This window comes from Ylistrum balloti, unplaced genomic scaffold (genome assembly GCF_031769215.1).
Source record: "Ylistrum balloti isolate Yb309-2 unplaced genomic scaffold, AGI_CSIRO_Ybal_v1 Utg369730, whole genome shotgun sequence".
Lineage (NCBI taxonomy): Eukaryota > Metazoa > Mollusca > Bivalvia > Pectinida > Pectinidae > Ylistrum > Ylistrum balloti.
Genome location: NW_026781945.1, coordinates 720,155 through 746,953, shown reverse-complemented (window position 1 = coordinate 746,953; position 26,799 = coordinate 720,155). Strand labels below are relative to the sequence as shown.

Sequence of the window (26,799 nt, the reverse complement as noted above, 5' to 3'; positions counted from 1 at the left end):
ATTGTGAATATATGAATATGTTTTTCATCAAACACTATTGCACAGTTTCTTCATTCATCCTATATGGATATGAATTTCTCGAAATACAGCATCTTAACCAACACCAATTTGTGAGACATCTGAACAAAACCTAGTGAGAGAGGAACCTAGGACAACCTAAGCATGCAGTTCTCTCATATGAAATCATCCCCTTGGAGTGTCTGATTTACATAATGTTACAGATGAAATATGATGTATTATCACAACATCTATTAACAATAACCCAATCCCTTTTAAAATTCCCACTGAACAATTATCCATGTTAATGATAAGGCGCAGAGTTACAATGAAATATAAGGTGGAAGTAGACATGAAAGTATGGTTTCAATTGTAGCTACCAACACACTTTTTAGGGAAAGATATATAATACCAAGTCATTTGCTGATAAAACAACAACAAAAAAGAATATTTTTCAATAGTGACAATATCAATATCCAATTTAAAAAAGGTAGTATTAAGCAGAAATATCAATAAGTAGGAGTCCCAGTCAGAGTGACCTTTTCAACAAAAAGATGCAATCATTCTAGGCATCAAGTGGCAACTGACATCATCCTAGGCAACAAGTTGCAACTGACATCAAGTTTAAAGTGTAATTTATGTTCAAAAGGATTTAAAAATTGAAACAGATTGTTGATGTTGGTATCACAGTATTCCCACTAAAGCAATATTACAGTGACTAGTTAAAATGACTGATGTGATTTCATTTAAGTTTGTTTTTTATTATTTTTATACGAAGTGGAATCTATGACAAAATGTTAGTGTTAAGTGTTGATAAAGTCAGAGATGAATACACTAAAATTACGGATGTTAATCTTTAAGTAGCCTAAAGCTAATGTTTATAGTTAACACTTCAAGAACAAAGATTACAAATCTTAAAAACAAATTCCTGGTTTGATAACTAGACTATTCACCCATCAGGCTGAACTTCAACAAGATGACCATTTCCTATGTTAGACTGGACCTAAGCTCCAGAAATGAATGTGAGCTTCTCTATAACAAGTACTAATAACTGAAGGTCAACAAGACTTTACCCTTCTGTTCTGACTACTCCACCTACAAAATATTTCTACAAGGTCTTCATCACAAAATTTCAACATTTTACTATGGTGTGAAATTATTAACTTTTGAGGATGTTTCATTTTCATTTATTTTGAAAAACCACAAAAATCGAGCTTCATAAAAAAATCGATCTTCAAGTCATTTGCTTTGATTGAGTAAGTTGTTCTAAAAATGTCTTCAAATTTCATGCATTTCATTAAAATATGACTTCATTTAATTGTATTTATTGAAGATTACTTTCTAATCCCATTAAGAAATATTACAAAAAGTCAAAGTTTAAACAGATATCTGTAACTTTTACAAAAATATTTTACCCTTTACTGATAAAGCCTGTATTTTCATCAGACTTTAAGTGAGATGTTCAAGTAGCCTAGGGAAATGTTTAGTGACTGTGCTCAACAAATTCCCTGTCCCTGTTTCTAAATAAAATATCCTTGACAGAGATTACTCTGACACACAAAAACTATAGAAGTGCTATCATTACAACACTTCAAGACTTTATAATACATAACAAGGTTCAATTCTGAATTTTGAACAAACCAAAGTAATTTTATTATATATCATACTGTAGATTTAACATTCATTAGTAATCCACAAAATTATCACCAATTACTTTCCACATGAAACTTTTTGATAAAAAGCACTTCATGCACTCTCGTATAAATATAATCTCCATTAGGTGTGAAATTCATTTACCGCCCGGTATACCTGTAGCCTCAAATGTAAACACAATTAACAAGTAATGAGGAAAAATACTACAAAACACTCATTTCCTGAGTAGAATGGAAATAAAACAAAAACATTGAATAGTTTTTAACTAAAATAAACAATGTTTAGATGTAAATAAGCACTTTATACAGTAACACATCTACTGGTTAAAACTACCAGATATTCATTATAGTATGCACAGTGGTATTGGAGTATGATTTTTAAATGATATTTGATATTTTTAAGACGTGTTTACAATTTATAACAATTTATATTACTACTTAAATGATGCTAAAGTGCTATTTTTGGGGGAAAAATACACTTGTATTAGTGTAAAAAAGTCATTTAGCATCTTCAGAAAAAAATCATTAATTCAGAGAGTCCTTGTACAGGTAATAATCTAAAGACAAAGAACAAAACATTTAAGCAAAACAAGTCAGCAGATTTCATGTGATACATGTGAAATTTATGAATTTAACATACGAAGTCATCAATTAATACACAAAGGCAACAATTAATTATTCATTTTAAAAAAATTAATATCACATTCATCAGCTTCACCAACAGCAAATATTTACATTTCTCCCTAACTCAAACCTGTGTATACCATAAACCTGCATATTACGAACTCTTGTCCAGTTCCTAACTAGTCTAAAATGTATAGGTCATTACATGGCAGGGTAAACATTTATGGCAGGGTTCTCATACAAAACATGTACAATGAAAGACGTTTGTAGCAGTGACAGAGCTGTAAATTCATTTACATAAACTTAGGTGTTGCTACCACTTCTTAAATACTGCACTCTACAAACGTACTGAAAAATTTACACAAATATATCACCTAAGTTGATAAAATAATGAAAATAAAACCCTAGAAACCTTGGTATGGACTGATTTTAATGCGTGTTGGTTTGATGTCGACATACAACATCACATTCTGATGATCTGTACAACCTATTTCTGAACAAACATTGAAGAATAAATATTACTGCATTTATACTGTAAAGAACCCAGGTATTCAAAACAAGACTTCTAATAAAAGAGGCGGGCTTATTACATGGCAATGATACAATATTTGTTGACATTTTGACTGAGATACAATTGATTTTGGTGGTCTCGGACCAGATGTAGATGTTTTACAGGTTAACATGGTGTCAAATTAACATATGATGAGTTTTACATATGTAAACTGAAAGACCTAGGCCAACCCTACAATTAACCATAAACTGCTGGAGCATAATATCACATGAATACTGACCATATCATAGCATAGTGTTGCTGATTGTACATGGCAAGGTATGGTCTCGTAAATACAGTAAGAAAACAAAATACAGGAAATAAAGACAGCAAACGGCCTTGTTTCATATAGCATAAAATATCACAGGGTCCTGTTGTGTCAGGAAATACAAACAGCAAAGGGCTATTCAGTTTCTTTTTCAACTTTAATCCTTCTTATCTTTGTTTTGGTAAGCATGCTTTGTTGTTTTTTTTTTCTAAATACACTATAATATTAACTCTACAAAGGCTTTAGCGTTTAAATGAAATTACTGGATTAAGTACTTAGCCTGATACAAATTGTTTTTATCAAAAACACACGGAAATCATTGTTAATAAACTATAATATTTAATGCCCATTAAATGCTGTATTGCAAAAGTGTAAAACAATCACAAAAAGATCTGACAAAGTTGCACGGATACCCTTTTTAAATCAACAATATCAAGTTTACATCCAATATACATGTCACCTGACTTGACGATTTCAGATGTAAAAATGATCACAAATTTCCAATTTTTTTAGCTTTGTGTTACAAATAGGAAAGTCAAATTATACTTTTGCTGTACAGTTAATACTTGTACATAGATTTACATATATCATGCATTTTTATGTATTTTTTGAGTTTCAACAAGAACTTCGTGAAGACATAAAACCGTGTCCCTTAACATACTGTAATAGTTGTTTTTTTTTAAGGGTTCTAGAATTTTGCTGTTTTAAAGGATGGAATAAAATGAACAAAGAAAAAAATTAGGAAATATTACTAATACAGAAAATCAGTGTGCTGTAGAATTCACACCTTTTCTTTTTTTTTTTTTAAATCTTTGGTAAAACTTCAAGAAAAACCACTTTCCAAATTCTCTTAAAATCCAGATTGTATTTAGTCAGTCAAACATGCCAAAGTCCTTTATTATTATGTCCACCTATATAAAACATTTGGCACCTTTAAGAATGTCCACAGTGAGGGACTCTCATGGTAGCCTGGGTACCTAAATATCCAACAAAATAACATGACCAGTAGATAAAAAACACTTCATTAATATGTTCCTATAATTATCAGGACTCAATTAGTGTTCTAGTGAATCACCTAAATATGTTCCTATAATTATCAGGACTCAATTAGTGTTCTAGTGAATCACCTAAATATGTTCCTATAATTATCAGGACTCAATTAGTGTTCTAGTGAATCACCTAAATATGTTCCTATAATTATCAGGACTCAATTAGTGTTCTAGTGAATCACCTAAATATGTTCCTATAATTATCAGGACTCAATTAGTGTTCTAGTGAATCACCTAAATATGTTCCTATAATTATCAGGACTCAATTAGTGTTCTAGTGAATCACCTAAATATGTTCCTATAATTATCAGGACTCAATTAGTGTTCTATTGAATCACCTAAATATGTTCCTATAATTATCAGGACTCAATTAGTGTTCTAGTGAATCACCTAAATATGTTCCTATAATTATCACGACTCAATAAGTGTTCTAGTGAATCACCTAAATATGTTCCTATAATTATCTGGGCTCAATTAGTGTTCTAGTGAATCACCTAAATATGTTCCTATAATTATCAGGACTCAATTAGTGTTCTAGTGAATCACCTAAATATGTTCCTATAATTATCAGGACTCAATTAGTGTTCTATTGAATCACCTAAATATGTTCCTATAATTATCAGGACTCAATTAGTGTTCTAGTGAATCACCTAAATATGTTCCTATAATTATCAGGACTCAATTAGTGTTCTATTGAATCACCTAAATATGTTCCTATAATTATCACGACTCAATAAGTGTTCTAGTGAATCACCTAAATATGTTCCTATAATTATCACGACTCAATAAGTGTTCTAGTGAATCACCTAAATATGTTCCTATAATTATCACGACTCAATAAGTGTTCTAGTGAATCACCTAAATATGTTCCTATAATTATCAGGACTCAATAAGTGTTCTAGTGAATCACCTAAAAACAATTAATACATAGAAGTATAATCCTATTAAAATGCACATTCCATTACAAAATACTTTAATCTGATGCTATTTCGAATTCAATCTTAAATCTAAAGCATAACATTTATTTCAAAATCATTTGAATTTCAATTTTTTTCTTTTTACAAAATCATTGCAGATAATTTCAAAGCAGATTGGTTTAAATCAACTCCAACATTAGTGAAAACAATTGTTTCAAAACTGCCTGTGCTATTGAGTTTATTGAAAACAAGACTTAAGACAGCAAATGACGTACCAGTATGTTTAACATACCAAGAAAGATGTAACCTCATTAAAACAGAGTGAAATAAATATTGTGAAATCTCAGCTGTACTTCAGTATTGAATTTTTACATAGTAAATAGTGTTAAACAAAAGACGTGGATAAAACTAAAGAATTTACACAAACCACAATGTCAGCAAAAGTTATCAATTAACCTGCCATTTTGTGTCATGTTATTTTTGCTTTATCCTGTCTACATCATTTCTTTTTCTCATCTGGAAAAACACCCAATTGTCTTTTCATTAACCTACGATTTCTCATTTTAGCAACAGACTCAGTCACATCTGTATGCTTTTCAAAGAATTCAACCAATGCGGGTTCAGTTAGCATTGATGCTATGAACTGTTCAAAAGATATTGACCAATCAGAATCTGGCTTAGAAAATGACTGATTTGAATCTGAAGAGATATCTGCTGTGGTTTTAGAAGAAGAATCTACAGTGTTCTCAGATCCTGATTCAATTCCCGAGGTCCTATCACTTCCTTCTTCCTCTTGAGTTTCCTCCCCTGATTTGTCAGTGTCCAGGCGAGTATGCTGAATGGTTTGTGCCAGACGGTCCATGTCCATGCCGCTATCAGCGCTACAGGACAGAGGTGTGTCTGTGACAGAGCTCTCAGATGGCGAAGATTTCTTGAGGTAGAATTTCTTGCCTACCTCTCCCAGTTCTAGCAGTAGTGTACCAACTGTGGCGATAGAATGATACAATTCTTGTTCCTCGAACTGATCACTGAACATGTCGTACAGAGTCTTACAAAGTTGAATAAACTGTACCTACAATAGAAAAAGTCATACAAGTTCTTATGCAAGTGAAAATCTTAAATGTCTTCCATCTAAATAGCCAGAGGTGGGTTCAACATTTCATTATCTACTTATCAGTTAAGTCTTTATTTTATATTTCTGAAATATTCTACAAGGCAAACACAAAACCTGTGACTCAAAGTTAGGGAGATGTGCATATAGCAGTACACTGATAAATCATCTGATGATATTTCTACTGATCATACAAAAGATTCAGGATGGACTTAGTTCTAGACATGGTATGATTGTGGAATATATATATGAATCTTTAACATGAAATATTTCTCCCTTTGTAATCAGTTAATTTTCCTATGTTTGTGTGCACTATGTGAAAGAAAACAGTGATAATACACGTAACAATTAAGCCTATGCATATGCCTCGTTTACTCTAGGGCATATAACGCTCCAGGGAATTTGGACGGAAATGCTAACCCTAGGTAAATCTATTTGTAGTTCACATTCCAATAGAAATTCTACAGTTTGTACCTGTGTCATTCGAGGAACATCCTTAAAGTCAGCTTTACTATCCTTCTTCTTCAGCTCTTGTCGCTTCTGGTACATTTTTCTCAGACTGTCACCTATATCTGACACTGCTGAAACATATTGTTCATTTGTTAGAATATTTATAGATTGTATTGGTCAGGAAAGTATTAGTCAATGGTATTAATTTCTCTTGAACGTCATACTGTTCACATAATGTCTGTAGTATTACCATACTTATTTAACAGATCACGCCTTCCTTCAAGAACACAATATCAATTGTTCTTGTAGAAAGATCTTGAAAGAACCAAATGTTTGATGTAAAAGTTCAGAAACATTTTTTGGTATTTTTATTTGTAAAACAAATGTCAACTTAAAGCTCAATGAAGGAAGGACATCCAAAGTATCTGTTTTGAATTTCCTAAGTGTAATGACCCTCACACCAACCCTCTATAAAATTAATCAAAGAAGCAGTCTGACGATAAAACCTTTTGCTGAATTGCTGCTGTCCGAAGCTTCACTTGGTTCGTCTGGTGAAGGAGCATCACTCGTTTCCACTTCGGCTGTGGCTTCACCATTAACCAACTCCATCTCCAGCTTTGTTCCCTGACCATTTTCAGACTCTGTATTTTCATTGGTCCCATCAGTCTGTTTGTCATCAGACTCCGCCCCCTCTGTTTTAGGAGCTGCAGTCTGCCCATCTGTATTTTCTTTAGTCTGACTAGAGATACCTTGAGAAATATTTTGGTCTTTGGATGCAATTTCTCCCTTTTCTTGGTCCTCGTTTGTGGGTAGATCTTCCACAACCTCCTCTAATGGTGGTGGTGATGGATCTCCGGGTAACTCAATCTCTACATACAGAAATTAAATCTTTTACCATAAAATTGAAGAAATGCATCAAAAGCCGTTCAATAAATATTTCAATTATAGTTCATTTATTATTCTATACAAAGGAGGAAAAGAGGGGTACTTCGAAAGAAAGTTACATCACAGACTCAGTGAGTCCAAACAGTGTAGACTCAATCAAGAGTCCAAATAGAGTGGACTTATAAGTCACTGAGTGAATCTCATGCTAAATTAAGTCTACACACAAATGTATCTTCTACTAAAAGGTCAACTGTTAGTAAAATTTTGTTTTCTTTATATGAAAAACTTTTCACTACTTAATCACTGTCTGGACATGATACACTTTAGGTACATTTCAAGAAATTTTCTTTATCAAAATTTGCATTTGAATATTAAAGATTTCAGGAATTTCAAGAATCCTAGATGAACTGTTTCTTTAAAGCACTACCAACCATCTTGTAATGTGTCACCACTGTCAAAAAAGTCTGTGGCCTCCACAGCGCTCTCAGTCGACTCTGGAACATGACAGGAATACCCATTTTATATATAACTATGTAGCAGTCTGTAAGTCTCTAAGCGATTAAGAGAGGTCAGATTAACAAGAATCTTGAGCAATTCAAGAGAAGCCTACACAGCATAAGAAACTCTAAAGTGATATATGAATGACTCCGACATGATTTAACAGCCACAGACTCTTGAGCAATTCAAGAAAAGCTAAGTAAGACTATGGTAAGCTGAAGCAAATTCAGCATCTTAGACAAGCTAAATCTTCAGTGATTCAAAAAATTTTTTTCCTGAGTATTCCATTTAAAGTATTGGAGGTTTAATTCTTTCCAATATAAAAACCTTCACTAATACTATACTCTGGTTAATAGTTCAGGGGTAATCTTATTTATGACAGTAAACTATGAAAGGCAGTTTCTCTTTATCATCTTCCATGAAAAACATCCTTGCTTCAATAATTCATCTTTCTATTAACCTGTAAAATTTCCTAATGACCTTCTTATGAATGCACAAAAAAAGACAGAGAAGTCTAAAATATCTGATTATTAACTTTCTTAAAACTTTTAAAACACATCAATAAATTTGAAAATATTTTTGACATCGGTTCTTGGTACTAATGTAAATAAAGGGAGATAATCTTTGTAATGATGTATATTGAATTATGCTTATGAAATAATACTATGACAAGGGAAATGTAGGATGATTTACCTGACTTAATTGAGGTGGGTAGATCAATTATCTGACTTTGGGAGAGATGGATAGATGTTTTACTAGACTTGGAAGACATAGGTAGATGACTCACCTGACTTGGGAGATGTGGGTATCTCCCCACTTTCAAGGTCATCTGATGGCAGTAGAGCAGGGGGTTGGTGACACTGATACAGTAGTTTTAGTTTAAGTGTAAGGTCCCCATGACAGATCACACCCAACAAGTAAACAAACTCCTTAAAGTTAATCATGTTGTCAGCATTCCCGTCAAGGTACTGGGAAATCAATAATACATTTCAATAAATAAACAATATGTAAAATATTTGAGAAAATCAGATTTATTATTGAACAATTTAATGATCTTCCTTCATCTTTATACTTGGATTGACACAAAATTAATGGGTAGGTTTGTCTATTCATTCATGTATTTCTAAAGGGTTTTCAATAAATATTTCCTTTGTTCATACTTTGCCCTCATTTATCTGTTTAGACATTGAATTTTGTTTTCACAAGAAACGTGAAAATATGCCGAGACGGCAGTGTTCAGAAATGAAAAAAGTATTTACACGAACAGTGAAAACCAACAAGTAAACCATAGAGAGCCTCTGGGGGTGTGAAACAAATAATGAAAGTAGAAATGGCGAGGTCAGAGGAACGCAGTTCCCTCTGTACTATTTGCTAACAAAACATGCTATGTCTGCTAATGATGCGCACGCATCTCATGGGATCCCGGATGTACCATCCAGGAGTGAATGACAGAATTACATGTTATTATTCTCAAACTGTTTTCAAGTTTGAGACGCCGAAAAATAAACAAAAAATACTTAAGAACGAAAATTATGACATGGATTCTGTGTCTTACATAATAACAACAGTTAACTTGTTCAGAACATTTCAGTCTACTTGCTCACCCTGAAGGCCCTAAGGGCCAGGATATGGCTTTGTGATCCCGTCGCCCAGGGAGCCAGTGACAGGAACATGGTCTTGAACTGGTCAAAGTCAACCTTATAGATCTCATAGTATGGCCTTGAGGGGTCAAACTTGTCTGCAGTATCCACAGGCTGTTGACTGGTTCGCCAGTAACAGGACGTCAAGTACTCCTCCTGAAAGTCAATGTTTAAAGGTCAAGGTCAAATATTGTACAATATCCATTAAAATGCCAAAGAAGTGAATTTAGGTAAAATATTACTGAATTCAGAGGCCACAATTTATAGATCTTGTTTAAATCAAGAGGCCCATGGGCCTTAACTGTCATCTGACTACAAAAACTTATTTTTTTTTACTTTGAATGAAATCTTACTAAGAGGCTGTTTTCCATGATGCATATGGTAATTTGAGTGAAGAGTACGTAACTGTAACAAGTGTTACCTATTTTTTGACAGTAAAGTTGAAGCTCAATCCAACTGGTGAAACTTGAGAAGTTTGAAAGAGGTGTTGCACAGGAAAACCATGATTGCCCAATTATGTTACAAAATGGCCTCCCATGTTGCCATGTGAAAGTTTTGACAATGCCAAAAAATAACAGCACTTTGTTGGCTATCTTTCCTTAGCGTTACCATTGTTAGCTCAATGGCACCAGTGGAACTGGAGAAGAAGTTTGAAATATGCTTTTCAAGATGGCCATCTTGGATTTCAGACATACCCAAAAAATAACAACACTTGAGTCAGGACCATCTCAGGATCATTTCATATAAGTTTGAGCTTAATCCCACTGATAGAACTTAAGAAAAAGTTTAAAATGTCAAAAGTTTATGACAGCAAACGCAGATGGACAAAGCACGATGGCTATAGGTCATCATGACCCTTCAGGTCAGATGACCTGAAAAACAGCAACACAATAAAGCATAGCAATAAGGTACATGATGATTGAAATACACTCAGTATTAGAAATCTGTATACAGTGGTAATATTATAAACCTTTGGGACAGAAAGGTCAAAATCAAGAATTTACAAAGTTTACAGCCAAAGTTATATAAAATTGCATTCTTTTAAAATATAAATGAGAGGTAATTACCTTAAACAGGATGAACAGATCCTCTAGTTCCTTGCCTTGAAATAAAGTGTGTGAGGCAACACTACGGAGGACATTTTTCTTGGTGCTATCTTCAATTGTCTAGAAAACATCAAAGTCATATCAAAAGTAGTTGCAGCGAAAACAATTTATCTTTACATGAGAAGACATTAACTGTATTTGTCTGGTCATAAGCCAATATCTGGTGATAAACCTACCAGCTGTTTTGCTTACATTGTTCACATGTTTACTTTACGAACTTTTACATTGCACACGTTTACACTGTGCAGATATTTACATTGTACATGTTTACACTATACAGATATTTACATTGTTCATGTTTACACAGTACAGATATTTACATTGTACACGTTTACACAGTACTGATATTTTACATTGTACACATTTACACAGTACAGATATTCACATTGTACACGTTTACACACTATAGATATTTACATTGTACATGTTTACACAGTACACATGTTTACACTGTACACAGGTTTACACAGTACACACTGTACACAGGTTTACACTGTACACAGGTTTACAATGTACACAGGTTAACAATGTACACAGGTCTACATTGTACACAGGTTTACACTGTACAGATATTTACATTGTACACAGGTTTACAATGTACACAGGTTTACAATGTTTGGTGTATTACCTGGACAACCTGAAGCCTGTACTTGAGTCGGAGTTTGTCAATGTCCTGGTTATTCAGATGACCAAAATTTCGGTAACTTTCACTGATAAGTTCGCTGATATCCACAGAGGCCTATAAAAACAGAGATCTTTGTTTAGTAGTGATTATTCAGTCATAATCAACACATTACTCATGTGAAACTAAAAGGACAAATTTTACAGAAAATCTACAACATATAGCACCATATTTATCCTCCAATAAAGTAAGGGCACCAGACTCAAAGGCAGCAGGTGGGCTTATTACAGGAAAATGAAAAAGTATTTGTTTGTGTCCACCAAACAGTAATAGTTATGGGTGACTTTTTAACAAATAACTATACTATATCTTACACACAAGTTTGTTACTTTTTAATATCAATATTTCTAAATATTTCATTTCAAATGCTTAAAAAGCACATATTGCAGTAAACAAAACATTCTAAAACTGATTTTACTTTATAACAAGTATGAGTTTACAGCACAGGTGTATTAAAGATGTTTCATTCCTTTATCCTTTGTATGAATAACCTAACCTCAGACTGGGCAGATAAATCTATATCTATATCTTCCATACAGGTAACCTAACCCTGATCACCTTGACAACAGGCGATTGTGTTATCAACTAGGCTAAGTGTCTACCAACAATACGACATACAAGTTTAAAACTGATACCTGGACATATAGATGAGTTGTTTAGAATTGAAAACACTATCAAAAACCAACTCACTTCCTTCTGGACACCATTAGTACAGAGCATGTTGGTATGGGCGATGTTTGGCATAGTAGAGTCACGGTTGGACACATTCTCCAGATATGCTCCCAGGATGGTCATCGCCTCCCCATCGTCTCTGGCCGCCAGTAACTGATCCTTCTTGGTGTCCAGTATGGTCAGGGCCACTTGAAAAATCACCTGTAAATTGCCAAGGGTTTAGACAGACTTGACTATAACAAAATATTTTCGTTCTCAGCTAGGCTTTTAAGATTTGTATGAATTATTTGTAAAATATAGTTTTAAGTGTACTAAGGTATGTCAGTATGTTCTTGGGTTGCATGCCGTTAAGAGCTTTTAGATTGTATGCGATTGTATTCACAAGTGTTGTTCAGCAAGGTAGCCACAAGCTACTAGGAAACCCGCCCCAAAATATTTGTATTACTGTCACCAGATCATTTCAACCTTAAATAATGAGCTCCATTTTCCTCATGTAACAAATTCTAAAATATTCTTACACCAACAGTTTCTGGTAGCCTGACTTTTTCATAACTGATTTAAACCAAAGATGTTTGTTGATTTCCTGGGCTTATTACCCTAAGAACAATCAGGGTCATTTTGAGGCAGGGTCTTTTTGTAGTAACTCATGGTAAATACAGGAGGCCAGTCATATGCCATCTAGAGCAATAAGGGTAAAGTGCCTTGCTTAAGGACACAATCACATCAGCACAGACAAGTCTGTTTCTCACCTTCCTGAGAATCATAAACTGCCACAGGTAGGCAACTTCAAACTACGCACCTCAAATCTTCAACTGAGGTAACATAGGCTAATACTCTGAGCTAACATGACCCCTTAAACTAATGGATTTCCCAAGGATTTCCAATAAAAACCAAAAGTAAACATTGGAGCATTGCAATATATAATTCTATATTGTTATATTTGAATATACATTAATTGACAATAAAGTCTATTAACTTCGATAAATAGTTAAGATGTTAGTTCAGATACAATACTAGCTGAGAAAGACAAGAGGCTGACTTACTCGAGCTCCATCGTAGAAGAAGCAGTCAAGTATGTTGACAGCACAACTGAAGGGCATAACACTGAAACAAAGAAAGACATAAAATTTTCAATAAGTAAAGCCCCTAACTCATGCTGGATTTTCTACCAACCAAAGGTCAGTTTACAGGTAGATCATTTTTAATTATATCATCATTGATGATTCCTAATTTACATTGCATTAAACAGCTTTCTTGAAAATATTTGAAGACAAAAACTAAGTAAACAATGAAATAAAACAAATCAAGAGAAGGTCATGTTTTTTTGGACCAATAAACACTTTGATGTAATGTCAGGTATATGATACAGTACCTCAGAAATATAGTAAGAAACCACGACAGTGAGATCATACTGAGCAGTCCCAGAGTCTCTAACTTCTGGTACAGACTTGGTAGGTTGTCCTTAATCAGCTCCTCGAACACACCTGTGATCAATAAATTATCTTTAAGTTAGACACAATGATCTTAAACATATCTAGTCAGTCTTTCTGTATTGTATCTTGATACCAATATTATTTAGTCAGTCTCACTCTACTGTAAATTGCCACCAATGTTATCTTGTCAGTCTCTCTGTATCGTATTTTGCCACCAATATCTATTTCACACCTTTAAAAATTTTACATTAAAATTATTCTTTCGATCAATTTCAAGTATTTTCCAAATAATGCCAATTACCATGTCACAGTTTAATCATTACAGTTTTTTCAGACGATAAGTACATGTCTTGTGATAAGCCCACCTGGTATCATTACAAACGAGTGATTTTCCCTTGTCCTGCAGTAAGTCCATTCCCTGATTTTGAGTACATTTGTTATCCCCCGGGCTTATTGCAGGATAAGTGTGATAAACTGACCTACTTAAAACTACTTACTTTGGTCAATGAGAGCGCCGACTACTTTAGTGTTGTAGTAGTCTGGCAGTAGTCGCTCACATATAGCAGTCAGAAGCCAGAATGCTTCCTCTTCATCAGTATAAAGTAGCAATACACTAGTGACAATGTTCATCGCCTGGCAGTAGCCTACAAAACAAGTTAATGATATTGATATTTATTTTCTCTTCTTCTTTGACAGATTTATTGCCCTGTGAAGAGACAGGGTCATTTTGTGTGATCTTGTAGCAGCTGGAGGCTATCTCACTGAACCTACAGGAGACCCTTTGTATGACATTCAGAGCAATTAGGGTAAAGTGTTTTACCAAATAAAATAGCCACAACAGTACTGACCGGTCCATTACACAACCTCAGAAACTCAAACTATCACAGGTAGGGAGCCTATCTTCATATCTTCAACTGAGGCTAAACAGACCTACACTCTACTAACAGAGCCAACATGGCCACCTGGCATATTGATAACATTGCATCATTATGTACAGCATAAAAAGAATACTTGATATTCGGCCAATTTATTTAGAAATATTCAAAAAGCCCCTTATAAATAAAAGATTTATGAAATTACTTGTTTTACAATACATATTTTAGCTTATAGCATGTATATGATACTACTGAATATTAATCATTTTAATTAACCATACATGATGATGGATATTCCAATATATAGTACCTATGGTAGGGTTTCTCCAGGCGTAGGCTGTTAGCACCCTTCTGAGGGCCCCGATCCCAAGGTCAGACTGGAACGCAGGGTGTTCTGGTAAAGACCTATTGACAAAATAAAGACAAAATGATATACCATCAAATTAGATATTTCACAGGGATTTGAATTTTATCATTTTTCGAAAGACAACTAATTTCTGATTGGATTTTGATGGATAATAGTACTCATTAATCCACTAGTTTTCAAATATTAAAGTCAATTTGAAAGAATTCATGTTTGCATGTTTTAATTACTCAAACTGCACATGATCGACCATAGTGGTTTTTCCACATCCTTCTTGACAAATTAAACATATAAATGATTTTTGATGAGCAAAACTTTGTTAACAAATTCAAAGAGGTACACAAGAAATAAATGCACTTTTCCTTTATGTCATGTAAGTAAGGAAATGTCACTTCTTAAAACATAACACATCTGTAACATTATTACCCAAAAATTAAAAAAAAACAGGAATTTTCTTTCTACCTGTGTAAGTCTCTCTCTATTTCATCTGTTGCCAATGAGTATTTGCCAGCACTTTCCTCTACAAGTTTCCGGTAGTAACCAGGGTTACATGATTTCTAAAACATACACATCGAGTAAGATTGGTAAGTTTGTGGCAGTGGTGTGGGAAAGGCATTTTATCAGGGAAGAAATTCAGTTTACAAATGAAGAAGGACAGTGGTGAAGTTACACTGTGAAATTAAATATTTTCCAGGGACTCAAATTTCAGTTTCAAGAAAATATGCATAATCAATTGGTACTTGATTATGCAAAGCAAATCTTGTTCACAAAATCCACTAATACCATAATTGATGTCAATTTTTATCAGTTTATCATTTCTGGACGTATGAGTGTGTGGATTAGGAGTAATCATGAATTCAACTCAAATTAAAACTCCTACAAGAATTAATAATTCTACAGTACATGTATTGATATTAGTACATTACCTCATTTATGGCACCTGAGAACAGCATCCACACCTCACCCCGAAATTTCTCTGGAAGACCTTTTAGTATAAGTTGTATTGTTGCCACTGTTCGATACATACACACACCCCTGTAAATAACAACTGAAGTTGTGTGATCCATTCTTATTTCATAAAACATTTTTCCAGTTTGTTTTCACAGGGTTTTAATGTCCTAGCAACATGAAGATGAGTATCAATAACGAACAGGACAGGAAACAAACCAAATTATCAGGGTCCCAAGAGTTGCAATGGGAAATCAGACCTAGCTTGGTCAGCTTAGTATAAGAAATTCTGTACATATCTTTAGAGTGATAACAATAATTCAATGTAAACTAACCTGCCATACTCAGCGAAGTGGATATTCCACAGATGTTCCTTGACTGTTTCCCTGGACGACAACTCATCCGAGTCTCTCCGACAGAAGAGCTTGACCAACGCTGGCTGCAAATCAAAACTGGAGCCAGATGTTTCTGGACCTTCACTTCCAATGCTAGCATCTTCTGACTTTGTCCTAGCCTTAGGCAAACTGCAGTGTCATACAAAATAACCAAATTAAGATAATACAATTTCTAAAGGCAGAGAAATAAGACACACATTAGAACACTTAAGATTTGCAGTTATCTACAAGTAGTTCTTTTGAAGTTTGGATTTACTATGAGCTGGTAGTGGTTTGTTGGAACCTAGACCTTTACAGAGATATACATACCATCTTTATCCTACAATAAGCATAGGGGCCATTACATTATCTCTGACTCATAGGTAGGGGTGGGCTTATTACAAGACAATGAAATAGTATTTTTAAAACAACAGATCAATAAAGGTGTGCTTATTAACAAACATGGGCTTATTGCTGGATAAACACACAATCCTACAAGAATGTTAGGGGAAATCAAACTTTCCTTTGGAGCTACAATTATGCTGAACTGACAAATGTTCGGGAAACAAGCACATTATCTCTGATTTTACATGGAGTAGTAATCCTATTTTAAAATAAATGAATATTGCACTTTGGCGTACTACCAGACATGGGCCTATTGATAAACAATAATGGTGACCGATGACATTTCAGATTAATCTTTATATCATTAATGATGTCGTACCCTGGATCAGGCTGCTGCTGTCTGGCTAAGAAATCAGAAATCTTCTCCAGTATGAGGTCTCGATCTCCCAGTTGAGAGAACATAAAATTCAGCTGTGTGATGAATATACAAATAAGAAGATCAATGTCAATATGGGTAGCAAATTAAAGTATTAACTATAGAAGAAGCTCAAGATAGAAAATAAAAAATGTGCATTGATGTCATTTGAAATATCTGTCATTTCTAAGGAAGATTATTTTAGTGATGTATCTTAAATCTTAATTGTCACAACTTAGCCTTCTGACTATAAATGCAATACAAATGATTTTCAAATTGAACCTTTTGGGTTCCAGCAGCTATACACATAAAAAAAGTAAACAAAATACAGTAGATTTATAGTTAATAGACTACAATGTATTTTGTTTTAAGTTTGGTTGCCTAATTTTGTATAAATTCTAACTTTCATCTGTGCACCTGTGTTAACACAGGGAATACTGATCAATTGAAAATTACAATAGGGCTCATTATCACAGATACGGCTGACCGATCACGCTTAGTCATTTGGACCAAAGCCAGGAAATTTCTACCTCAGACAAGGTGATGTCTAAACGTTCAACACAAAAATGATATTTTTTGTAGAATCTAGAAGGGATGGACCACAAAATATAATTGACACAAATGCATTATTCAACTCAACAGTGTTTAAATCATCCGTGTTTAATATAATAAGGTAAAGAAGAGAAAAAATTGGGACTGAACAAAACATTTGACTTATCCGATGCATTTCGATTCAAGCATGTTTAACACAAGTGTGTTTTACTGTAGTGGAAAAATAACTGTAGATTGACATAATGTAGATATATGGTTTCTAAGGCAACTGTGTAACACTTTACTGACCTTGCCCTTGGTGGTGATGACAAGACCTTTCTGGTTACTGTCAGCTGATGCCGAGTTATCAACTTTTTCTACCAGCTGAATCTCACGCGTTGGCATAACAATACTGACTAGTTCACGCACCTGTAGAGAAACAGTGTGAAAGAAATGTTTGTTACCAAAACAAATTTCTCAAATCTAGAAAGAGTACATAATGATATAAATATTTTTACTGAAGCCAGTCTGAGCATGAGCAGAGACTAAATTCCATTTGCCAATGCAGTCCAATGGAGATCGTAGAAAGTATTTGATGAAAAAACCCTTATTTTTCTACTTATAACAAGCTTCTACTCTGAAAAATAAATAAATAAACAAGACATAAATTCCACTGCTGATTTATAGATTAGCATCACCTTTACATTTACGTTCAACTTAAACATGATAAGGAACGACATAGGTCTGTATTTCATGTATTTCACACATTGCACCAAATGTGAAATTCTGAGATGCAGTGTGGATGGATGGATGAAAAGAATAGATACTCTTTGAAATACACTCTGTTGCATGAACAACCAAAGATCACACGTATCCTAAACACAAGAATATTCATCCTTCATGAGTAAAATCTATTCAATCTGCATAAGCTTCACTCTTCAAATGAATTTTTATCATATTTAGGGCAAAAATACTTTAAATTGCCTCCTGTTACTATTGCATGGAATTCACTCTTCTAATCAAACTATGTATACACTTGCTTTGTATTCATACATCCTTGATAGTGAATCATTATGGTGATAAAAAGTTAAAACTTGTGACAAAATTTATCATTGTTATTGCTTTACTGAATTCATCATGCTATAAATAATAAGCCCACCTACAAATACAGGAAAATTCAATACAGCTGCTACAACAGATACTGCATACATGAACTGTCACATACTAGCTATAGTCTACACGGCTGTATAAAGACTAACAGTTCACAGTATACCTACCCTGCTAGCAAAGCAGATGTAATTCTGAGACAGGTAAAGCCTACCCCAAACATTCTGTTTGTTATATGGTGTCCATAGAGTACAGTCAGTGTTGCCATCCAGTTTCTCCATTGTTGGTAAACGGAATGCTAACCTAAACCAGAAAAATTTACAGGTGAAAAATCTACAGTACACTGAAACCTATCGTTAATTATGACAAAGATTACCTGGAAAAATTCTGGAACAAAATTAATTTGTTTCATTTACCCAGAAAATGTAATACTTAAAAGGATTTATCTGTATCTTCGTTTGAATTTCTTTTTTCAAATATTGTCTCAAATTCAACTAAAACTAATATCAAGTAAAATGGAAAATTGCAGAAAACACTGCAAAAAAAGATGTTCACTTTCCACACACGATAGATGATACTTTGTACAGCATACACAATGTAGACAAACCTGAAGGCGTCACTTCTAGCTCTGGCATCCAAATCCCTCTTAATTGAAGACATCTTCTTTGGTGTCTTTTTCCTGAGACACACAACAAATGTAAGCTTTCTTATAATGTTTCTCAGTATTTTTCTTTAAATTCAAACTTGATTTTCTATATAACAAAAGTTTAAATGATAGAATTTCTTCAGTATTTCATTTAGCTTTCTTACACATCACAATATTCAGAATGTCAACTTGAAGACTTACTTTGTCCTGTCAACAATAGTCTTGTCTTCCTCAAATCCACCTTCCTGCATCAACCTTGATAAAAAATAAATCAAAGTCAGTTGAAAACAAGAGGCTCATTCAAATTTTTATTTTAAATATAAAAAAAGAATTTAAATGACATTAACTTACTGTTTCATAGCCATATTAGCGAGCTGTTCCATCAGTCGGAAGGTCTCCCCACTTTGTAAAAGCATGGAAAAGTAATACTGAAAAGAGATGTTGAAGAATGCAATTTACATATGAACTTGTACCAACAATAGAGTATTACTCAATTAGCTCCAGGCAGTAAAAAGAATATACCAGTAGTTGCATGACTGAAAATCCTACAATTCAGATCAAGATAATAAACTAAATTGCATGTATATATGCAGCTAAGAGTTGCATATGAAAAATAGGATAAGTTGAATTAAACCAAATTATCAATTTCTTTCAACACAAACATGGCTCACAAGACTAAATTTATAGTGTTTTTGGTATTGTCGAAAGTTTGAATGGCAATAACAGTGGACAAAATGTCCATTAAATATACGAAGTACTTCAAGGCAAAAAAATATTTACCTCCCCTTCTCTAGTCTTCACCACCACACTATCAGGAAACAGAACATTGTTACCAATTTCCAATTTCTAAAAGAGATTACAAACAAGTTACAGCAATCACCTAATTACTCTATAACACTGTAAAATAAAATGTTTTTTGTAAGTCTCTATTCTTATGGTTTTTCTTCATAACAACTACTGTTGTGTGAGCCTTTGATTTCATATCAACCATTCTGTGTGATTTCATCTGAATAAGAATCAGTAAGTGCAATTTTTGTCTAATAGTTACCAAAGTGAACTTTCACATTTAAACATTTTTTCACAGCTTATTCAAGAGGCACTTACATCTCAAAACATTGATTCTCAAAACATTGATAAGTGTTTTTAGTTCTTAGCACTTGTAAATATAGCTGCAAACAATCAAATTCTTCTAATATTTGTATATAGCGAATTCTGAACAGCTGTAACATCAATCAGACCTATTCTAGACAAATAAGCATTAAATTTGAACCAGGGGACATAACCCTGTAAAATAGTGACATATATTCAACATGAACATACCATAGATACATTATTGGATTTATATATATATTTATATCGTGTAGTAGGTCCAGATCCAATGACTTCAACAAAGTATTTGACTAATTAGTTATTACACAACAGTGTAATAACATTTTTCATGGATACTACTCAATTGACATTTATACAAGTAGGCATATTTGTAATATACCTGAACTTACTTCTTAATGAATATAAAAAAATAGTTTTAGGTGACAGAGTGTATGAACTGTGGACTGGACAAATCAACAAATCAACAGACAGACTGATGGACTGATCAACAGGTGGTGAAAGGAATCATCAATGTATTGATGGAGTTACAAAAAATACTAACCAAATGACCTGTCCAATGCTGGGAGATAATGAGAGATATATCTGGACTACAGGGAATGATGGAGGTACTGACCAAGATGTCTCTTCAACATGGAATAGTGGGAGATCCTAACCTAGATATCCTCCAATGTTGAATTGTGGGAGATACTGACAAAGATATCTCTTCAATATGGCATTGTGGGAGATACTGACCAATATATCTGTCCAGCGGATGATGACTTTGTCCTCTCGTCCCAACAGGAAGGAATAGAAACACAAATGGTTTACACTCAGATACATCCATCCCTGACGTGGCATTCGACTCTTCCAGTAGCTGCATGAGTAGTCTACAACACAAATTTATTATTCATTATTGCTGGAATCATTCAGATAAACTTCCTTTTCATAAATTTTTCAATAATTTCCAAGTTAAGATTTTTTTCCTTCTGTATCTTTGTATGTAAGTTTGGATGACTCGAATTTCATTCAGTCAAAATCTGACAACGAAATCAGTCAATACATACAAGTAGAATGCCACCTGTGCAAAACACATGGCTAATTTAGGGTGTATCAATTCATTGTACACAAAACACTTGGTCTCTGGAGATTAATTACCAGTTTTATTATCCTATCAAAAGTTTGCTTCCTAATTAGTGTCAACATCCTGTAGCAGCGACTTACCCATATGTTAAAAACAAATATACACAAGACATAAAAAAATTTAGCTTGGTTGTATGCAACTTCAGGAATGATAAAAACGAAACAGTCAAACCAGTACAAACTTTTTGACAAAAGCTGATCCCCACAATTCTGAGAGAGACTTATTTTTTAGCTTGTTTACCAAAGGACTGTGATCAGGTACTATGCTAGATTTAGTGCATTGACAGTAAAGCGTTTTTATTACATGTTTTGTTGTTTGGTTGAATAGACAATAAAAGGAGACAGTAGAAATTCATTTGTTTCTGTTTATTTACTGTCATTTCAAATAACAGATTAAATTATGCTATTTGTACCAGTGTTGCTATCGTAGCCCATACTTTGTTTTACCCTAATCAACGCCAGGAAACTGATATTGTCAACCTTCTCTGGACAATTTGGGTTGAATTGATAAGTCAAAATCAATGCCATGACTACTTTTGAACATTTTGATAAGCTACACTGGGCCAGTACTTAATATGGATGAGTGGGGCCACAGACGATCGCTCATCTATAACCAAGTGTTAAACAAAGCGTAGCTACAGTACATGGTTACCATCTGGTGTATTATTTTGGTCTACAATCTGTTTACCATCTTGTCACACTCTATTTTTGACCTTAGTGTACATAGGATTATAGCACAGCTGAAACAGCTGTTTGATTCTGTACTATCTTGTATAATACATATATCAGTGCTAGTATGCTCCACACTGGTCATTCGTCTAATGAAGGTGACAGTGTAGTCATCAACATTGCACTCTAATATTTTCTATTAGTTGTGTTATAAGAACTTCTGTTCTATTGAAGGATGTAATTAATACAGAACCTTATCACTCCTGTTGTGTTATAATATATATCCAAGATATTATTTCTTCAAAGATTTAAAAAAAAATAAAGAAAGACAAAAAATATCATCAGCTACTTACAATTGACTAGTTTCTCTTCCTTTGGCATGTTAAAGAGTTTCATGAACTTCCTGGTTGCATTTTTATATCTCTTGGTCTCATCGTCTACAATTACAAAGTAAAGGCTTCATAACATAATTCTTCATTAGACATTGAAACTTTATAAACTTATTTCATAAATTTCATATGAAAAATGAATACATGAGCTGATTGTTTACGTGATATTACTATAATTCAGCTCTATTTTAGTTAACATGCACATCTCTACACACATACATAAAATGAATATTTTAATATACAGGCATAATATACAAATATGTTCATATATTTTCCAACAATTAACATATTTTATCTCATAAATTTTGAGTTTTTTCCTACATAGGATATAATCTTCCTGACATCAGACCTGTTAACATTTCGTTGTCTACTTTTGAAAATTGACCATAAAGAAAAATAATAAAATCAATTTGTAAGAAGTCTTCTAACCATCTTCTCCCTTCAGTTTCACTTCATTGGCCAACAGACTTTCAATTTTACATCGGATGAACTCTGTTGCATCTTCATTTGACTCAAATGCACCTGTAGAAAATATAGCTGTACAGTAATCCTTCACTTCTACACATCATTTATACAGAAGATAAAAGCTGAACCTCAGCTTCACACACATTCATGACATCATCATGATGTTCTTTGACATCACATAAAGTGATGACATCACGATAACATTGACATGATGCCATCTGTCATGATATCTGATTGTACGTCAATTTCTCGTAGAAACGGAAATGGAAAAAGCAAATTATAAACTGTGATTTTCAAACAGAGATATGAGAGCTTTAGAAATAGGTAAGGAGAGTTTATCAATACCTGAAAAGATTATATCTATCTAAGTATGAAAAAGTTTTCAAGGCCAAGTTATTGGTAAAATTAAGGAAATATTTATGAAACTCATCTCAAGTCTTAATTTTTACTCATCACTACTCACAAAATTTAAAACATCTAAGACATGTTCTATAAAGATTCATAGGCAATAAAAACCCATATAGTTGTGATATTAATTGATAATTACCCAGGGTCTCCATCAAGTGCTGCTCCAGCCATTCCCAATCTTTATGAATCTCCTTTTTGTTGTTGGCAACGGCCACAGCTGTAAGTTATAGTAAAACATTTACAGTTGTAAAAATATTTATTTTACAAATAATTTACTACGAAAATTTCCTTTCAGTGTTCAATTCAAGTTACTTTGTTGTAATAAGTAACGAGACATGGGATTAAAGACATATTTGTTACTCTATTCATAGTCATTTTCATTACCTTTAACATATTTGTAATTCTTCAACACTGTATATGCATGTATAATAAACTTTATATTTTCACAATTAGTACAATTGATGTATTCTATTTAGAAACTTGTTTTCTACCTTTTGTCGTTGAATTCCTTGTGATTGTAAGAACTTTATATGCAATAAAATCTTCTGAAGAAAAATGAACAAAGATCTTGTAAAACATGTCAAGTAAACCAACCAAGATACTTACTGTAACTGACATCTGATCCCTCTGGTTGATGAAGGATTCTGTACGGAGGTGTCTGTAAAGTGTCAAGTTACAAAAGGGATATGTGACTCAATTAGAAATAAAATGAATACATGCAATTGTTAACTTTAGAATTCATATTTGACAAAGAGTCTTTTATTTCAAAATATACAAATAGAAGAAAGGAACTTCATACACACACTATAGTCTAGCATTTTGCCTATTCTGACTTATAGTACAAATTTGTCCTCTTAGATCATGTAACAGATAAGAGAATAATCATACCCTGATACCTGTCTTCCTGCCTGTAAGAAAGAATCTATTGTTCCAACGACTGTAATGATCAGTAATTCTAATCCTAATTTATTGACAGCAGCCAGCCTATTTCAAGGTTTCTGCCTTGAAAAGATTCAAGATTGTTGACAAAAATCAGAGTGGTCATTATGAAACATGTTTGTCAGTTTGACACAATGCAACCAGTTAGATAATTTATGTGTGGTATTTCAGTAACTAAACTCTGTCGACTTCATCAGAAACAAATGTAAAGTGTATCAGAGTGTACATCCACAAATAATGTTTGTTTCCCTTTCCAGTCCTTTTTTTCCTTCCCTAAACCATATCTGGTATTTTTTAAGGAAGCAATGTTAAGTATATCATGATTTTTCTCCCATAAAACCTTGAAATATTCTAAAAACATATTTATTTTAACTCACCTTTCTACTAAAATGTTTTAAACATGTAGCCAAAAACATCATATTTTTTGGCCTCACCAAACTTTGTTTGATTTCCATCCTGTACTTAAGATTAGGGGATGGGCTTATTACAGAACAATGGAGTACATTGGTTTATGAATTTACTGAACAGCAATACATTCTGTCATGCTTGTTACCAGACATGGGGTTTATTATCAGATAAGTATGGTCATACTTTCACTGTAATAAGCCAAAGGCACCAGCTTGTTATTCTCATTCAAAGTTGGGGTGGGCTTGTTACAGATCTATGAATTAGCATTGATTTTATGAATTATTCCACAGTAATATTCTGTTATGCTTATTACTCGACATAGACCTATTGTCAAATAATCATAGTAAGTATAAGAATTACCTTGCTGTCCAGGACAGTGTCCAGTGTGCCAACCAAGAGGCCGGTCAATCCTCCTCCTCCATATCCCTTCCGTCTTTGTAGGATGAAGAAAGGATTGGCTCTCTCTGTTACCCTAGAATTTGTCAGCATAACAGAATAAGTTAACTTTATTTCAGAGATTCAGTTTACAACAAATAAATTTTACATCTGATAAGTGGAAGCAATACACGTGGGAACTTGTATCTATTTTATCAAATTTTTGGCTACCATACAAATGTTAATGATAATTAATACATTTTACTTATTTTACAACAATTGTGAAACATGTTCTTCAACTTATATTTATCACTCTTGTTAGCCTGGATAGAAGCGTGCGAGGGATCTTACTGTGGGAGGAAACCAGAGTACCCAGGGAAAACCCATGTGGTTGTGCAGGTGACCCCATCCCTTTTCAGATCCATTCAGGGAATCAAACTCTGGGCGGCTAGGTGAATGGTGTGTTACCATGGCGCCACCTGACCATCCGACAAATGTTAGTTATCTCTAAGATCATATGAAATATATGCTATCTAAGGACAGTTATTTCCTTTCTTGCACATTAAACTGTTTATATCAATGTCCATGAGAGAGATCATTATTCAGTATATACAAAATTGTGCAAGCCTCATAATAATACAATATAATTATAAGACACCTCCCTCTAATTATCTCCCTCGCTCTCTAGTATGCACAAATTGATTTTCTTTTTCCATTTTATTTTATTCTTCCTAAAGTATTAACAAAAAAGAAATTTTACTTGTACATGAGCCCCTTTTTAAATCTTACAAAATCACAAGACTTAAAAATAGGAAAAGTTGATAAGAATGGCCCTCCCAATTCTGGACTTGAATGTGACCGAATATCAATATATTTTAAAGGGGGGTCCAAGGAAGGGAAAATCTTTGGAATCATGTGAAAGTGTGAAGATGCAGCATTAGTGGACATAAATGCATGCAGATGGGAACAGAAATCTTACATAGCAAGAAAATATCAATATGAAACCAAAATTTCAGATTTCCTTTCTGTTTTTATAATATCGCAACATATTTGCTATACATATGTTTTATAATTTTACTTACTTTATGACTTGAAGCAATTAGGGTTTTGGATGGAGCGAAAGATATAAACAATTTAAAAACTTGCTAAAATGTCGGAATTACAACCCAAATTTCCCAGCTTCAACTCAAGGAAACAGCTTGGTGTGATTAGGGAGAATAAAGGTTGACTGTATAGTCACAATTATACATATCAAAATACTTCCTTAACTATCATTATGATAATAACCACAGAAGTTTGTGCATAAAATTGAAATCAGAACTTAATAGTTTTTATACAACATAAAAAAGCAAAATGATATGATGCTACAGCATAGCAGTATAATATAAGCGATCGTTCGACCTACTGTTGGGCCTTTCTTAAGTTCGATAAGTTTACAGTGGCTGGCCTAGCGTTTTGTTTACCTGTTTGTTTACCATCTTCGTCGTTTGATAAGATCAGATAACGAGCTTTACTGACTAATGAAATAAATATCGCATTCATATTCTTTGAATAACGAGCATTTCGATGCATACTTTGCATAATATTACTAATGACTTGATAAAATTGTTTCGTTAACGAACACAACAATCGAGGAAATGTGAACGAACTTTTCAGGGCCAAATGGCCAAGGTTTGGACGATAGGGGGTGTGATAATTTTGAAACGGTTGTCATTTATATGAGAAAGCACAAACCAGAGAGCATTTGCCAACAGAATTTCTTCTGGCTTCAACCACAT

The 26,799-nt window shown here is 33.5% G+C and overlaps 1 protein-coding gene across 1 annotated transcript; it reads right to left on the bottom strand.

Annotated features, from left to right (window-relative positions):
* LOC132565664 (TBC1 domain family member 9-like) lies at positions 1 to 26,799 on the bottom strand. The gene is made up of 30 exons (XM_060230360.1): positions 26,756 to 26,799; positions 25,007 to 25,118; positions 23,906 to 23,957; positions 23,439 to 23,516; positions 22,856 to 22,948; positions 22,391 to 22,474; positions 20,982 to 21,115; positions 19,920 to 19,985; positions 19,491 to 19,567; positions 19,341 to 19,394; positions 19,101 to 19,172; positions 18,664 to 18,796; positions 17,696 to 17,815; positions 16,820 to 16,911; positions 16,057 to 16,245; positions 15,700 to 15,808; positions 15,236 to 15,330; positions 14,720 to 14,814; positions 14,032 to 14,178; positions 13,474 to 13,585; positions 13,145 to 13,205; positions 12,120 to 12,302; positions 11,376 to 11,486; positions 10,709 to 10,807; positions 9,606 to 9,797; positions 8,789 to 8,969; positions 7,935 to 7,997; positions 7,125 to 7,487; positions 6,643 to 6,746; positions 1 to 6,129 (listed from the first exon to the last, which is right to left on the bottom strand). Exons 1-30 carry the CDS (start codon positions 26,797 to 26,799, stop codon positions 5,557 to 5,559), a joined length of 3,888 nt encoding a protein of 1,295 aa, XP_060086343.1. The 3' UTR covers positions 1 to 5,556.

Coding starts and splice junctions, on each gene's coding strand:
- LOC132565664 (XM_060230360.1), bottom strand. CDS start 26,799: ATGTGGTTGAAGCCAGAAGAAATTCTGTTGGCAAATGCTCTCTG. Junction 19,568..19,919: donor TGAAGACTAGAGAAGGGGAG/GTAAATATTTTT, acceptor ATCTCTTTTCAG/TATTACTTTTCCATGCTTTT. Junction 13,206..13,473: donor TTTCTTACTATATTTCTGAG/GTACTGTATCAT, acceptor TCTTTGTTTCAG/TGTTATGCCCTTCAGTTGTG.